The sequence below is a fragment of the Narcine bancroftii genome, chromosome 3, assembly GCF_036971445.1.
Source record: "Narcine bancroftii isolate sNarBan1 chromosome 3, sNarBan1.hap1, whole genome shotgun sequence".
Taxonomy (NCBI): Eukaryota; Metazoa; Chordata; class Chondrichthyes; order Torpediniformes; family Narcinidae; genus Narcine; species Narcine bancroftii.
Genome location: NC_091471.1, coordinates 208,818,902 through 208,835,064, shown reverse-complemented (window position 1 = coordinate 208,835,064; position 16,163 = coordinate 208,818,902). Strand labels below are relative to the sequence as shown.

At 43.4% G+C, this 16,163-nt stretch overlaps 1 protein-coding gene across 6 annotated transcripts in view; it reads left to right on the top strand.

The window, feature by feature from the left end:
• The window catches only part of fbxw7 (F-box and WD repeat domain containing 7), a 343,484-nt gene that overhangs the window by 307,786 nt on the left and 19,535 nt on the right, over positions 1–16,163 (top strand). For 3 of the 6 annotated variants that reach the window (XM_069926460.1, XM_069926458.1, XM_069926456.1), the window contains 2 exons: positions 312–394; positions 4,776–4,920. In XM_069926460.1, the coding sequence (XP_069782561.1) occupies positions 312–394; positions 4,776–4,920 (228 nt within the window). The remainder of the gene's footprint in view (positions 1–311; positions 395–4,775; positions 4,921–16,163) is intronic. The other 3 variants (XM_069926459.1, XM_069926457.1, XM_069926461.1) reach the window with 1 other exon arrangement.

Here is a 16,163-nt window from a genome sequence, read left to right as displayed (position 1 = left end):
CACATAAATAAAATGCTTTAACACTGATAGGTTTATCAAAAGGAAGTGAAAACAGAACATCAAAATCATCAGATATTTTAGCAGTGATAAACATCCAAAGTCCTTTTCATGAATTCAAATTCAGAATGCTGAGATATCTGACCGGTACTTAATCCATGATGAAGACAATTTAATGATGTGATTGACATGTGAAGCTAGCTAACATAATGCCAGGTTTCGTTATTGTTATGCATAGATAGTTGACTCGAATCATTGAAAAATTAAGTTTTCCATTTTTAAAAAAAATCTTGTTTTTTTTCCCCCTCTTTCAGATGAAGAGAAAATTGGACCCTGGCCCCGAGGTCCGGTCTTTCTCTTCAGGGAAGAAACCTTGCAAAGGCTCAGACTACAAAAGGTACTTTAGATGTCTTTGTTATCATGGGTTACTAGTAGGATTTGCATACTGCAAACTTCAGTGTTTCCTGTTTACAAAAGTAACTGGTCTCAGCCAATACTGACAGATGCGAGTTTTAAAAAAAAATTTGTGTAATAAGTGCACAACCCAATTGCTTCGTGGTGCATTATTCCTTCAGTCTTGCATCTTATCTAGCTTCCTTGTTGCCATATAGAGTGAGGTGGTGATGAGTCAGATTCTTGGCATAAAATTCAAAGCATAAAAATTGAACTAATTTTTGCCCAATTATTAACTGGCATTATGGAGGCACAGGGTAGAAATTGTCATATCCATTAAGAAACAATTGGTGCTGAAATGACAACAAATTCTCTCCCATAGATACAGACTTAGGTTTGTAGGAAACAGTTTCAATCATTTGATTTCTCAGATCAGTAGGATTGTTTTCAAAATTGGCAAATAAAATTTGTTAATATTTTACCCTGTCATGTTCTCAGTTGCCATATTCTTAGGATACAATAATAAAACTCTGATTAAACACTCAAGATATGGTATACAGTGCTCTCCATAATACTTGGGATAGATTCTTTATTTTCCCCTTTATTTGCCCCTGTGCTCCACAGTTTTAAATTTGTAATCAAACAATTCATATGTGATTAAAGTGCACATTCAAAATTTTATTCAAGGTTATTTGTATGCATTTTGGTTTGACCATGTAGAAATTACAGCACTTTTTATCCATCGTCCCCTCATTTTAGAATCAGGATTTCTTGTCATGAACAAGTCATGAAATTCGCTGTTTTGCAGCAGCATCAGAAAGTAAACATTCATATTATAATTTCAGGACACTATAATATTTGGGAGATAGCAATGGTATGTTTATTAAACTAGTCATGCTTAGTATTTTGTTGCATTTCCCTTGCAATGACTGCTTGAAATAACTTTGATTCATAAATATCGCCAGGTGCTGAGTGTCTTCTCTGGTGATGCTCTGCCAGACCTCTAACGCAGCCATCTTCAGCTCTTGTTTGTCTCATAGACTTGTCCCCTTAAGTTTTCTCTTCAGCATATGGAAGGCATGCTCAATTGGATTTAGATTGGGAGACAGATTTTGCCACTCAAGAATTTTCCAGTGTTTACCTTTGAAAAACTCCTTTGTTGCTTCAGCAATTATGTTTGGGATCATAGTCTTGCTGTAGGATGAAGCATCAGCCAAAGACTTTTGGAGGGATTTGCTCGAACTTCAGTAGATAAGATGTTTCTGTACACTTCAGAATTCATTTTGCTACTGTCATCAGCAGTTACATCATCAATGAAGATAAGTGTGTTAGTACCTGTGACAGCCGTACATGCCCAGGACATAACACCCCCCCACCACCATGTTTCTCATGTGAAATGGTATACTTTAACTCAACAGAAGCAATTCCTTTAAGCCTCCACACTTTGCTATTGCCATCACTCTGAATCAGGATAATCTTGGACTCATCTATCCACATGACCTTTTCCCAGAATTCTGCAGGCTATTTTAAATACTGTACCTCTTGGCAAACTCTAATCTGGCCATCCTATTTGTGTCGAACTAGTGGTTTGCATCTTGCAGTAAAAGTAAAGCCTCTGTGTTTCTGTTCATGAAGTCTCCTGCGGACAGTAGTCATTGACACATCCACACTTGCCTCCTGAAGAGTGTTTCTAATCTTTTGGACAGGCATTTTGGGGATTTTTCTTCATTATGATAAGAATTCTTCTTTCATCAATAGTGGAAGTTTTCCATGGCCTTTGCGATTACTGAGCTCACTAGAATGCTCCTTCTTAAGGATATTCCAAACTGTTGATTTTGGTAATCCTAAGGTTTGGGCGATGTCTCTTATTATTTTATTCTTGTTTCTTTCTTTGGCTTGGCTTCGCGGACGAAGATTTATGGAGGGGGTAAAAAAGTCCACGTCAGCTGCAGGCTCGTTTGTGGCTGACCAGTCCGATGCGGGACAGGCAGACACGATTGCAGCGGTTGCAAGGGAAAATTGGTTGGTTGGGGTTGGGTGTTGGGTTTTTCCTCCTTTGCCTTTTGTCAGTGAGGTGGGCTCTGCGGTCTTCTTCAAAGGAGGTTGCTGCCCGCCAAACTGTGAGGCGCCAAGATGCACGGTTTGAGGCGTTATCAGCCCACTGGCGGTGGTCAATGTGGCAGGCACCAAGAGATTTCTTTAGGCAGTCCTTGTACCTTTTCTTTGGTGCACCTCTGTCACGGTGGCCAGTGGAGAGCTCGCCATATAACACGATCTTGGGAAGGCGATGGTCCTCCATTCTGGAGACGTGACCCATCCAGCGCAGCTGGATCTTCAGCTGTACCAATGAAGCAATCGTACATACCCAAGTAATCACAAACACCTGTGAAGCCAAATGTCCCAAACATTGCGGTGCCCTGAAATGGGGGATCCAAGTATAAAAATGCTGTAATTTCTACATGGTCAAACCATAATGTATACAAATAACCTTGAATAAAATCTGGAATGTGCACTTTAATTACAAATTTAAAACTGAAAAGCACATGGGCAAATTAAGGGAAAAAATGTGACTCAAACATGGAGAGCATTGTATGTGCAAAATGGATGAGTAAATTCTTCATGAGTTCTAACCCTTTTTAATATTTGTAAGCTTATCGGTTCTTTATTAGCATAAGATTTTGAAGATTATTTTAGATTTTTTATCATTCTTAACAGCATGTTGTACTGCAACAAAATTCTTTATTTAGTGTCAACATCCTGTGATCATGTGCAGAGATAATGCCACTTTATTTTAATTTAAAAATGTATTAAAGGGATTTAATATGAAAATTATGAAATAGAGTTAGAGACCTCTTTCGGAAGTCCCAGTCTCTTCATTCTGCTTTATTGTTTAAATTAAAATAATGATTCTGATCCAAAAAGGCAATATTAATCATTCCACTGGGAATGCTGGAGATGCTTCAAAAGAATAAGTATTTAATGCACATTGAAGGAGCTCATGTCTTCCACACAGTGCTTTGCAGCACAAACTTCAAATTCTTGTTTCTGGTAATATGAACATTTAGTTGATTCTGTGGCTCCACTCAAAAAATAACATTTTAGTAATGGATAAATTAAACAGATAATTAAATTGAGTGAAACAAAATGCAAATGCTGGAAAACGGGAGGTACACACAAAATGCTGGTGCAATTCAGCTGGTCAAGCAGTATCCACAGAAGGCAATAGACAGTCAATGCTTGGGGCCTAAAATCCATATTAGAGACAGTCCCAGTGAAATGTTGCCTTCCAGTGTTGCTGCCTGACCTGCTGAGTTCTGCCTGCATTTAATACATTGGGTTTAATTAAATTCAGTGTCTCTTGATAGGTTGATTCAGTTTAGGTGTGACAAGAACAAGATATTGTCACATTTATAATAGCTGTGTAATTGAGATTCTAGTCCACGAGAGGTTTGGTTCAAAACTGTAGCATTCCTGGGTGCTCCATTTTGATGATCTATATACTGGAGTGACTTTTACACAAATAATGCTAAATGTTGGTGTTCCAGTTTGCTGAGCGGTACTTCTGTTGAGTAAAAGTCACGTAATCAAGCTGCAATACTTAATCTAGTCTCATGTAAGAAAGGGGGTTGCACATTATTAGTAGGGTCAGTCTTTGATTATACTGTGAGATCTCTCCACAACTCCTTCAGCAGCAATACGTGGGCATAAAAGTTTCTGTTATACTCTAAATAAACAGGATAATTCTTCTGGTGCCAGGCTGAGTATATTAACTGTTATGCTCTCATTTTTGTGGGGAGTCTTGCTGTGTGCAAATTAATGGACATTCTTGTCTGCATGCTAACCTTACCAGCAATTTAAATAAAAATTAGGGTATTGGTGTGCTTTCTGATATCTTGGGAAGTACATAAATGAAAGTTATTCCTTTTTTCTTGATTTACACACATTTATATTTTGTGTTGAAGTGACCACAAGTGAAAAAATAATGTTGTTAGGTTTCAATAGGTTTCTTGAACTTGCAAAAGCTAATTATTCCAACATTCCAACAAATGGTTGAGCCGCCATTTATCTTAACTCCATAAACATGAGCTAACCCGCACTCTATTTCTCATAGAGCATCTCAAACCAAGGATTTGAACCTTAAACCTTTCAAATGTAAAATCTTTATCTTTAGTTTCAGATCCCTTTGTTGCCTTCTTCCTTTCTATGTAATTACAATTCATTGAAGCATCTTGTGATATGTTCTATTTAAAGCACTGTATAAATGCAAATTTCCATGTGTCTGCTTCAAAAATACTAGTTTCATCCAGGATACTCCGATCTGCAAAGTTGCGATACATTTTTCTGTTTTTAATCAAAAGTTCACTTTAATAATCTACTTTTGCAAGCAGCACTGTTGGGCTGGTTCCATGTTCAGCAAAACCTACCACCTTTGGTGATCTGAGAGCAGCAAATGGGCAAGGGCAACAGCGACGTCGGATCACATCTATCCAACCCCCTCCAGAACTCCAGGATTGGTTGAAAACTTTCCAGGTTAGTATGTGTTAAAGTAGCAATGGAGTATTTATCATGAAGAATTATTGAAAAATTATGCTACCTGCAAAAAAGACCTGTGGAATCAAATTAAGTCTTGGCCTGAAAGTATTTCAGGCTGATAATCACTTCTAGTCAGTGCTTGGGACACTTCTTTTTAAGTTTTTAATTAATGACTGATATAGATGTACAGGATGAAATTCAAATTGGTAGGCACTGCCAAATTCTAATGGATGATAAATGGTGAAGGGGATAATAATAGACTTCAAAAGAAGCAGACGAACTCAGCAGGTTGGTCAACATTTTGAGTCGGAACCCTCCATCAGGACTAAGATAAAAAGGTAAAATTGAATATATAAAGAGGAGGGGGGGGGGGAATCTGGAGTAGAAGGTGATAGGATAGAAGGTGTGAGAGGTGAAGAGACAGGTTGAGGGAGAAACCATTTGGAAGGGGGAAGGAAGAAAAGTTGGAGTGAGAGAGAGAAAACAATTGAGTATGAGAGTAATTAATGAAGAGATGGAAATTGTAGAATCAGGTGGGGGGTTACATAAAATGAAAAAAGTCCATATTCATGCCTTTTTTTTAATGTTTAACACCTTGATGAAGGGCTCAGGCCCAAAACATGATTACCTTTTGCTTCCCATCGATGCTGCATGACCTGTTGAGTTTCTCCAGCACTTTTGTATATTGCACTACAATTGCAGCATCGTCAGACTATCCTCTTTAATCAAATGTTCATGCCATTAGGTTTAAGGCTGTCCAGGATCAATATGAAGTGTCATTCCTCAAATTTCCATTTGGCCTGTGTGAAAATATTGTTTTATGGTTTTATTGTATTGTATGTTGAATATTTATGGGTATTGGAGGGGGGTGGGTAGAGGGGAGGGAAGGGGGGATGGGGAAAGGGGAGAAAAGACCACTGTAAATTTAATGAGATACGTTTGCACATATTTTGGTTGATATGGTTCACAGTGTGAAAAATAAAAAAATATTTTAAAAAGTTTGCATTTGGCCTACCCTGATAATGGGTGAGTTCAAGGACAGACACATCATTGTCAAAATGGTTAGGGAAATTAAAATGGTTCTCTGCAGGAAGTTTAAGTCTAGACCCACAAACAGATCTTAGGTGTTGGATGAAGCAGTCATTCAATCTGTGTTTGGTCTCACCAATGTCTCAACAAAAGGATAGTCTGGTAGATTGGACAGACGAATGGTACCGGAAATCCCCAAGTTGCAAAAAGATTCCTTTTTGAATATTGTTCATAAGTCAGAAATAAAATCAGCATGTGGGAGAGGATCACAGAAACATCTGTGATGAGAGAGCGAGCAGGAAAGGGAAGAATGACTTCTGGCCTCACTGATATGCTGAGTGAGTGAGTGAGTGCTCAGTGCTGCTAGTTATGTTCTGCTCTGTTTATCCAAGGCCCCAACTTGTTGATTGGCACATAGAATTGCCTCATTCCCACATGACAGAAGATGCATGCAGCCTGCAGCAGGCAGCAAATCCATTCAGCCTCCCCCAAGACCTGAGGGAATATCTTGTCAGGCCCTGGGGATTTATCCACCCTTATTTTAAGTCATCATGCACCTCCTGCTCTTTAATCTGTATAGGTTCTATGACCTCACTGCTTGTTTTCCTTACTCCCCTAGACTCTGTGCCAGTTTCCTGAATAAATACTAGTGCAAAAATATATATTTAAGATCTCCGCATCTCTTCTGGCTCCATACATAGCAAACCACTCTGATCTTCAAGGAGACCAATTTTGTATCTTTCTATCATTTTGATCTGAATATACCTGTAGAAACCCTTAGGATTTTCCTTCACTTTATTTGTCAAAGCAACCTCATGTTTTCTTTTAACCTTCCTGATTTATTACTTGAGATTTTTCTGGCATTTTATATACTCCTCAAGTACCTCATTTTCTTCAAGTTGCCTATGCCTGCTATACACCTCTCTCTTCTTCCGAACCAAATCCCCAATGTCCCTCAAAAACCAAGGTTCCTTATGCCTGTTAAATTTGCCTTTAATCCTGACAGGAACATACGAATTCTGTACTCTCAAAGTTTCACCTTTGAAGATCTTCCATTTACTTTGTATGTCCTTGCTAGAAAAAAACTTGTCCCAAGCCACACTTTCTAGATCCTTCAAAAATCTCTTCAAATTGGCCTTACTCTAATTTGGAATCTTAACCAGAGGCCCAGACCTATCCTTCTTCATGATTAACTTGAAACTAATGGCATCATGATCACTTGACCCAAAATGTTCCCCTACACCATGTTTACCTGCCCTGTCTCGTTCCCTAGTAAGAGATCCAATATTGCACACACTCCAGTTGGTACTTCTATCTTGATTTAGTGTTATGATTCAATGTATGCTATTGTATACTGCTATCAGATCTCAGAAAAACAAATCATTTCTGATAAATGCATATTAAATTTTGGACTTGTGTATATTGAAGACCAGTGGAAGTTTATTTGCCCTCCATTTGATTCATTTTCTAAAAAATGTAAGATAAGACAGTGTGACTTCATCTGTTTCAGATGTGAAGTCAAACTTGTAAAACAAATAGCTCTGTAATGACAATAAACAGCATTCTATCTATATATAAATCAATGTCTACCTTTAAAATGAAACTATTTTCTCTAATGAATAGCAACTATACACATCTCAGTAACTTTGTAACAATCAAATTGCATACTGTAGTTCACCCCCTTATCTACTGGTAACCCGGCGGATTCCTGAAACAGCAGATACTACCGAATGCTATATACACTATGTCAACCTGATAACCGAGACGGCTACTAAGTGATTAATGGGCAGGTAGTGTATACAGCAAGGATATTTTGGACAAAGGGATGATTCACATCCTGGGCGGGTCAGCTCAAGATTTCACCATGCTATTCAGAATGGCATGCAATTTAAGACTTAAGAATTATTTATTTCTGGAATTTTCAATTCAATATTTTTGGACCATGGTTGACTGAAACTGCAGATAAGGGGGGGACCATTGAATATGGAAATTGTTTGAGTCTGCTTGCAATTTGTGTGAAATCGCTCACAATTTTCCATGAAATTTGCTTCAGATTTTCTGTTGCCCAAAACTTATATTTTCCATATAAAAATAAACTACATGCAGATACTCAACATAATTTGTATGTGGTTGAGGGAATAAAATTTTATTTTGACGTTATGTCAGACCACTAAGTATTTTTTGGCACAATATAAATGTTATTACCGATGAGACTTAATAAGTCTCTGCTGTATAAATGGATTTGGTGTAACAGTGAATATTGCAAATGAACAGACTCACTGCACCCAAAAAGTCCCCAGAAGTTGGTGTTCCCCAAGGCTCCATCCTTCATCCCTCTTCTGTTTCTCATTTGCATACATGGCCACATCATCCCAAAAAAAAATGCAAGTTTTCATATTCATTAACTGTTTCCAAACAAACAAAGAGAAACTAGAGGGTCTCAACAGGTCTGGTAGCATCCATGAAAAGAGAAAGTCAATTTTCTGTGTTTGTGACCCACCATCAGAATTAGAAAAGAAAAAGATACAAATAAGTTTTCAGCAAGAGAAAAGTTGGGGCTGAGATGCGTAGAATAAAGAGAAAGTCTGTAATAGGAAAAGTGGAAAAGCTTGATGGTGGCAGTTAAAAGCCCATTAAGCTCTTGGTCTGTCTAATGTATTAATGATATTAATAGAACCAACCTAGCAGGCGAGACTCATAGGTGAGCTATTATGGTATTGTAGCGGCAGCTACACTAATCCTGCAATAACACATGCAACCAGATGGGTTGAGCTCAGTGAGCAGTAGATTACCAGTAGATAAGGGGGGGGGGGAACTACAGTATGCAATTTGATTGTTACAAAGTTACTGAGATGTGTATAGTTGCTATTCATTAGAGAAAATAGTTTCATTTTAAAGGTAGACATTGATTTATATATAGATAGAATGCTGTTTATTGTCATTACAGAGCTATTTGTTTTTCAAGTTTGACTTCACATCTGAAACAGATGAAGTCACACTGTCTTATCTTACATTTTTTAGAAAATGAATCAAATGGAGGGCAAATAAACTTCCACTAGTCTTCAATATACACAAGTCCAAAATTTAATATGCATTTATCAGAAATGATTTGTTTTTCTGAGATCTGATAGCAGTATACAATAGCATACATTGAATCATAACACTAAATCAAGATAGAAGTACCAACTGGAGTGTGTGCAATATTGGATCTCTTACTAGGGAACGAGACAGGGCAGGTAAACATGGTGTAGGGGAACATTTTGGGTCAAGTGATCATAATTTATTGCAGGCTGCTGGGCTGCACTTATACTCTCAGGCCAGACCTGGTTGAGAACCGCGTTGGAGGGCGCTGATGTCACCCGGGCATCACGTGGTCCCCAAGCCCAGGTTTCTGAGCCCCGAGTTGGAAGGAAGGGAAACACCCCCCGACGGCGCCATTTTGGCTGGCTGCCCCGCCGCGTGGCTTACAAGTGGGGCCGGTTCGCCTGCCTTGTGATGAGCCCCCCCCACCCCAGAACCGGCGCTAATTTCCTTTTTTGCCGGGTGGCCTCGCTTCTTGGGCTGGGCAACGACCACGGGCTCGGTGGGCTTCAGCCTCTCCATGGTAAACAGCTCATGCCTGCCGCCCAAGTCCAGCATGAACGTTGAGCTGGAATGCTGTATAACCCTGTATGGCCCCTCGTACAGTCGCTGCAGAGGTGCCGCGGTCGGGCCCCGCCGAACGAAAACAAACTCTGTGGAAAGCAGGTCGCCAAGAACGTGAGTCGGGTGGGTGCCATGCCTGGGTAGCGGTGGGGGTTCGAAGGAGTCCAAGTGTGTCCTGAGGTGAGGAAGTAGTTCATGCGGCGACCGCTGGGGATTGTGAAGTACGTTGACAAACTCACCACGTAGTGCCAGCGGCGCACCGTAGACCAGCTCACCTGATGACGCCTGCAGATCTTCTTTGGGAGTGGAGCAGATGCCCAGGAGCACCCAAGGCAGTTTGTCTGTCCAGTGAGGTGGGCCATGAGCGCCGACTTAAGGTGGCGGTGCAGACGTTCGACCAGTCCATTGGCCTGCGGGTGGTTGGCCATGGTGCGGTGTAGCTGTATCCCCAACCTGTTTGTGAGCTGTGCCCAGAGCGCAGATGTGAACTGGGCGTCCCGATCGCTGGTGAGGTGAGCCGGGACGCCAAATCAGGCGTCCCAACCATGCAACAGGGCTCGGGACCAAGAGTCGGTGAAGGCGTCCGGCATCAGGATCGCCTCAGGCTAGCAAGTGGTGCGGTCCACCATCGTAAACAGGTAATGATTGCCCTGGGAAACGGATAAGGGCCCGGTGACGTCCACGTGAATGTGGCTGAACCGTTCCCAGAAATGCTCGAATTCCTGTACGGGCGCCCTGGTGTGCCTGTGCACCCTGGACGTCTGCCAATGGGTGCATGTTCTGGCCCACCCGCAATCTGCTCCCGCAGCCCCTGCCATACAAACTGTTCTGTCACCATCTGGACCGTGGACCTGATGTACAGATGTGAAGGTCATGGATGTGACGGAAGTCCTGCCTGCACCACTGCTGCGGAACCACTGGCCACGGGATACCCAAGGAGATATAGCACAAGATGATGCATTCGCCTCTCAAGAGTCGGGAGGTCTCGGAACCATAGGCCGGTAATGCGGTCTTGAAGGCCCTCGTCTCCTCATCAGCTTCCTGGACCTGTGCAAGCTGGTCAAAGTTGAGGCCGGGCGTCAGGGCGCAGATGGCCGGGCGCGAGAGTGCATCGGCAACCACATTGTCCTTCCCTGCCTTGTGCCAAATGTCGGTGGTGAACTCCAAATCGAAGAAGAGGTGACGCTGGTGGCGACCAGGGATCCTTTGCCATCGCAAGCGCCTGGGTGAGGGGTTTGTGGTTGATGAGGATGGTAAAAGTCCTCCCCTCCAAAAAATAGCAGAAATGCCACACCGCCAGGAACATGCCCTGTAACTCGCGGTCGAAGGTACTATACTTACATTCCGGCGGGTGGAGCAGACGGCTGAAGAATGCTAGCGGCTTCCAATGCCTATTCACCTGCTGCTTCAGGACGGCACCGACAGCTGTGGCAGAGGCATCGACAGAGAGTGCCATATGCAGGTGGTCGAGCATGGCGGCCTTTGCGAGGGTGTCCTTGGTGCCCTCGAATGCGGTGCAGGCTTCTGGGTTCCAAGCAAGCGTCTTGTGCTTGGCTACAATGAGGGGGAACAGCAGCTGCATGATGGGCGCAGCTCCCGGGATGAAGCGGTTGTAAAAGTTGACCATACCCGCGAACTCCTGCAGCCCCTTGAGGCTGCTCGGGCGTGGGAACTCCCTGATGGCGGCAACCTTCGCAGTGGCGGGCGTGGTTCCTTAGGCCATGATGTTATGACCCAGGAACTGCATGGACTCTTTCACGAACTGGCACTTGACCGGGTTAATGGTAAGGCCAAAGTCAGCCAGCCGGGAGAAAAGGGCACATAGGTGGGCCTTGTTTTGCGCCCAGTCCTTTCTGGCGACAAGGATACCGTCCAAATAAATAAAGACGAAATCCAAATCCCTGCCCACCAAGTCCATGAGACTCTGGATGGTCTGAGCGGTGTTCTTGAGACCAAACAGCATGCTTAGGAATTCGAACAGGCCAATGTGGGTGATGATGAGCATCTTGGGTATGTCCACAGGGTGCACTGGGATCTGGTGATATCTGCGCACCAGGTCAACCTTGGAGAGGACCCTCACATCATGCAGGTTGGCCATAAAGCCCTGGATGTGAGGGATGGGGTAACGGTCAGGAACAGTTTCCTCGTTGAGCCATCGATAGTCTCTGCAGGGACGCCAACCGCCGGAGGCTTTCAGGACCAGGTGGAGCGGCGAGGCCCACGGGCTGTTGGACCGCCGAATGATCCCCAGCTCCAACAGGTGCCAAAACTCCTCCTTCGCTACCTGGAGCTTGTCAGGAGGGAGTCGGCTTGCCTTGGCGTGAACCAGCGGGCCCTGGGTGGGCAAGTGGTGGAACACCCCGTGGCACGACGAGGCAGCGGAGAACTGTGGCTTGAGGAGTGTCAGGAACTCATCCAGGATCTGCTGGAACTCATCTTTTGGCGTGCTGATGGTGGCCATCTGCGGTTGCTCTGAGCGGGAGGCATTGAGGCGAATGGCCTGAAAGGTACGGGCGTCCACTAGACGCCTACCTCAAATGTCCACCAGAAGCCCGTGTGCGAGGAGGAAGTCTGCACCCAAGATGGCAGTCGGGAGGGATGAGATGGTGAACCTCCATGTGAAATTCTGTTGGCCGATCTGGAAGTGGACTGTTTGTCTCCATACATCCGGATTGCCGTTGCGTGGCCGCATGGAGGGGAGGTCCACAAGGTCGATTCCTGGATTCAATGGCCGTGACCGTTAAGACTCTGATCTGGGCTCCAGTGTTACCGAGGAACCGCCGGCTGCTGACCGAGTCCCACAGGTAGAGAAGGCTGCGTCCTTGGCCAGCCGCCGCAGCCATTCACAGTGGCTGGCCTGCTCATTTCGCTGGAACGAGCAGGGCTGACGACACTTCCGAGCCTTGGCTCCCCAGCGCTGGTGGTAAAAGCAAAGGCCTGAAGGGGATGCTGTGGCCTTGGTTATGCTCTTGGGGGCCCCTGCAGGGGCCAGGTGCTCTACCACAGCACTAGGGGCGTGCTTGGCGTGGTCGTGCCCGTGCCTCATGACCTGCTGAACCACTGAACCTTCCGAGAATTGTGCAAGTCATAGCTCTTGGGCCTTCTGGGTGGATGTCCCCGGGCATATGTTCGAGGAAAATGAGCTCGAAAAGTGGACAGTTGGTGTGCTCACCCATTAGCACGATCTCCATCGGGGTCCTGTCTCCCAGGGTGTCGAGGTGCAGCACCCAAGCAGTACGCTGGTGTCTGGATAGTCCGAGGGACCCAGTAAGCACTCACATGATGGTCTTGTACTTGTCCTCGGCAGGTGGGTGCTGAACAAGGTGCAGCACGCGTCTAGCGGTGGCCTGGTCCAGGGCAGCGACCACATGGTAGAATTTGGTCGTGTCGGACGAAATCTGGCAGGGATGAAACTGGGCCTCCACATGGACGAACCAGGTCTCCGGCTCCTGAACCCAGAATTCAGGCAGTTTCACGGCTATAGCGCTGATCCAGGCTCGCTCATAATGGGTTCAAAGACGTTTGAACCAGTCGGGGTCACCAATTGTAGCGGCAGCTACACTGCTTCTGCAATAACACACGCAACCAGACAGGTTGAGCTCAGTGAGCAGACTAGTTTATTGCAGGCTGGTGGGCTGCACTTATACTCCCAGCCCGGACCTGGCTGAGAACTGCGCTGGAGGGCGCTGACGTCATCCAGGCGTCACGTGGTCCCCAAGTGCGGGTTTCTGAGCCCCGAGCTGGAAGGAAGGGAAACCCCCGTCGGCACCATTTTGGCCTGCTGCCCCGCTGCGTGGCTTACAAGCAGGGGTGGTTCGCCTGCCTTGTGAGTCGCCACAGTATGAAAATTGAAAATGCTACAAAAAGCAAACAGGTCAGGTACCATCTGTGAAAAGAAAAGCAGCTAATGTTTCAGATTAGGGACTCCATCAGAAAGAAGAAAAATAGTCTCCTTTGCTTCAAAGTGTGGATAAAATTTCTCTGATAAAATTGCCATGTGGCAGAGGGATCTGATAAGCTATTATGATTCTATAATATGTTACTGATCTGATCCTGATATTGGTGAAAAGGATGCACATGCCCTGACAGAAGATGAGGAGTTGTTCCTTGAGCTTGCCTTGGTTCTTTTTTAACAATATCACCAGAAGTATCTTTCAACTAAATACTGGGAACATAAAAGCCATGTTCTTTGATCCCTGCCATATACCATGTTCCCTGCAGATTGATTCCATCTTCTTCCCTGGTTATTTTCTGAAGTTGAATCATATATGTTGATATCATATTTGACTAGTGAGATCTGAACTACATACCTTACCTTCATTAAAACTATTTTTTTATACCTCTGCAATGTTCCAACTCCACCTTGTCTTGATGCTACCTGTCCTGCATGTCTTAGCTGTTGATTAAAGGTAAAGGTTCCATTATTGTCACATAATACCACATTTGTTTTTTAAGAATGTGTCCTACATGAAATTCTTTAACTTTGTCTCCCATAAGGAAGACAGAGTGTCGCCATTTTGTCCAGTGCCCCTCACAGAAATGAGGCCCCATCGAGGAACGAACTCACGGCCCCTGGTTTACAAGACCAGTCCCCTAACCACCGAGCTATTGGTTAGAGTACTGGTTTTAAAATGTTCATGTTTGTTTTAATTTTTCTTTTCTATGGCCTCACCCATGTCTATCTCTAATCTCTTCCAGTCCCACAACCCTCCAGAATTTCTGCATATTCCAATTTTGGAACCCTGATTTTGTACTGACCCTGTAACGTGGCAGTGCCAATAGTTGCCAAGACTCTAGATTCCTTCATCACACTTCAACTATCTTTCTGTATCTCTCATTTCTCCTTTAAATGGCTTCCTAAAACAGGCAATTGAGTGAATCAACCGTAATACTGGGAGTAACGGGCTTCAATGTACAAATACAAATGGAAAACAAACAAATAAGTAATATTAAGTAGCCCATGATGAGAGGTGGATAAGTGATTTTGGAGGATGATCAGACTGAGTGCGCTGATGAAAATTCTCACATAACAAAAGATAGCTGTGCTTGTTGGAGGCTAAGTATCCTTGTCTCTGAATATCCCTGCTGCATGTTTTCCTCCAGTCAGTATCTAGGACCCAACTATTTTCACCTGCTTCAGTGACCTTCCATTATAAGATCAGACATGGGCAAGTTGATTGAAAAAGCACAATATTCCATTCCACTCACAACCTCTTAGGCAAATTACACAGTTAATGCCTGCACACAGAAAGATCGAACAAATCAGGCATGGGATAAAAGATGGGTAATTGTCCCCTGACACCATGCAAGAAACTTTTGAACATAAACAAAAAGTCCATTTGATATTATTTCCATTTGATGTTCAATCAATGTTATTACTAATACCAAGACCTGTGGAGTTCACCATTGACCAAAGATTTAAGTGAGTTGATCATGTAAATAGTGTTACTATAAAAGCTGATCGGGGCTAGATATTCTGACTCTCCAAAGCCTTTTCCAGCAGCTATAAAGCTTATAGTGTGTGGGACACTCAAGAGCCCCATGGTCATCTGAGGCAAAGCAAACCACTTGACCAAAACCCTATTCACCACCTTGATCAGCTCTACCACCAAGGTGAACAAATGGAATGGAGCAAACCAATACTAATAGGTTCTCCTCCAATATGCTCACGATCCGGAATTGGAAGTGTGTTTCCAGTTCTTCAGTGTTGTTGTATTCAGAAATTCCCTTCCCAACAGTACTGTGGGAATATCTTCATTGGAATAACTTTAGTGATTCATCTCACCATTATCTTTTCAAGAGTATTTGGGAATTGGCCAAAAATATTGGTCTTCCTAGCAATACCAGAGACTGAAAATTAATTTGAAAAATAACTTGTGATGCCCTTCTCAAATGCTTCAAGGTCAGCTAAATTTTTCTGGAAAATTAGACCTGGACTTCAGTGCTAAGATTATTCATCTGACTGCAGGATTTGTGGAGTGAGATGGTAATTATGTGTTTCTAAAGACCATTGATTACCCCTAAAAAGTGAGGTTTGAGCTGCTTTTGGGAGTTCTTGCTTTGGGAGAGTCCCATTTCTTTCCAGTAAATGTTATTCTATTCATAAAATCAGCTGTTGACAAATATTGGGGTGGACTTGGGATATATAGAGTTCATTGTGAGCTAGTGAAAGAAGCCAGACAAGCTAGGTTGATCTAAGATTTCCCAAAATTGTTTACACCATGTTACTTTAAAGATCATAGTATTTTTAAAAAAACATATTACTTGCAAAGCTCCAATGGAGCGGAATTATCTTCTTACCCACTTCCTGACTAAGCAGTTGGATGGAGATTGAAGATCAGTAGCACAATGGGATAATGCCCCATTTTATCAGGATTTTTTTTTTTAAATTCCACACCAATTCTGCTATCCCTAGGCTGGTAAGCAAGAAGTCTACAGATACTGGAAAACTGGAGCAGTACACAAATAAATTGCAGGAGGAACTCAATGGATCAGGCAGCATCCATTGAAAGCAATAGACAGTTGACATTTCAGGCTGAAAACCATCCATCTGAAATAGCAAGAAT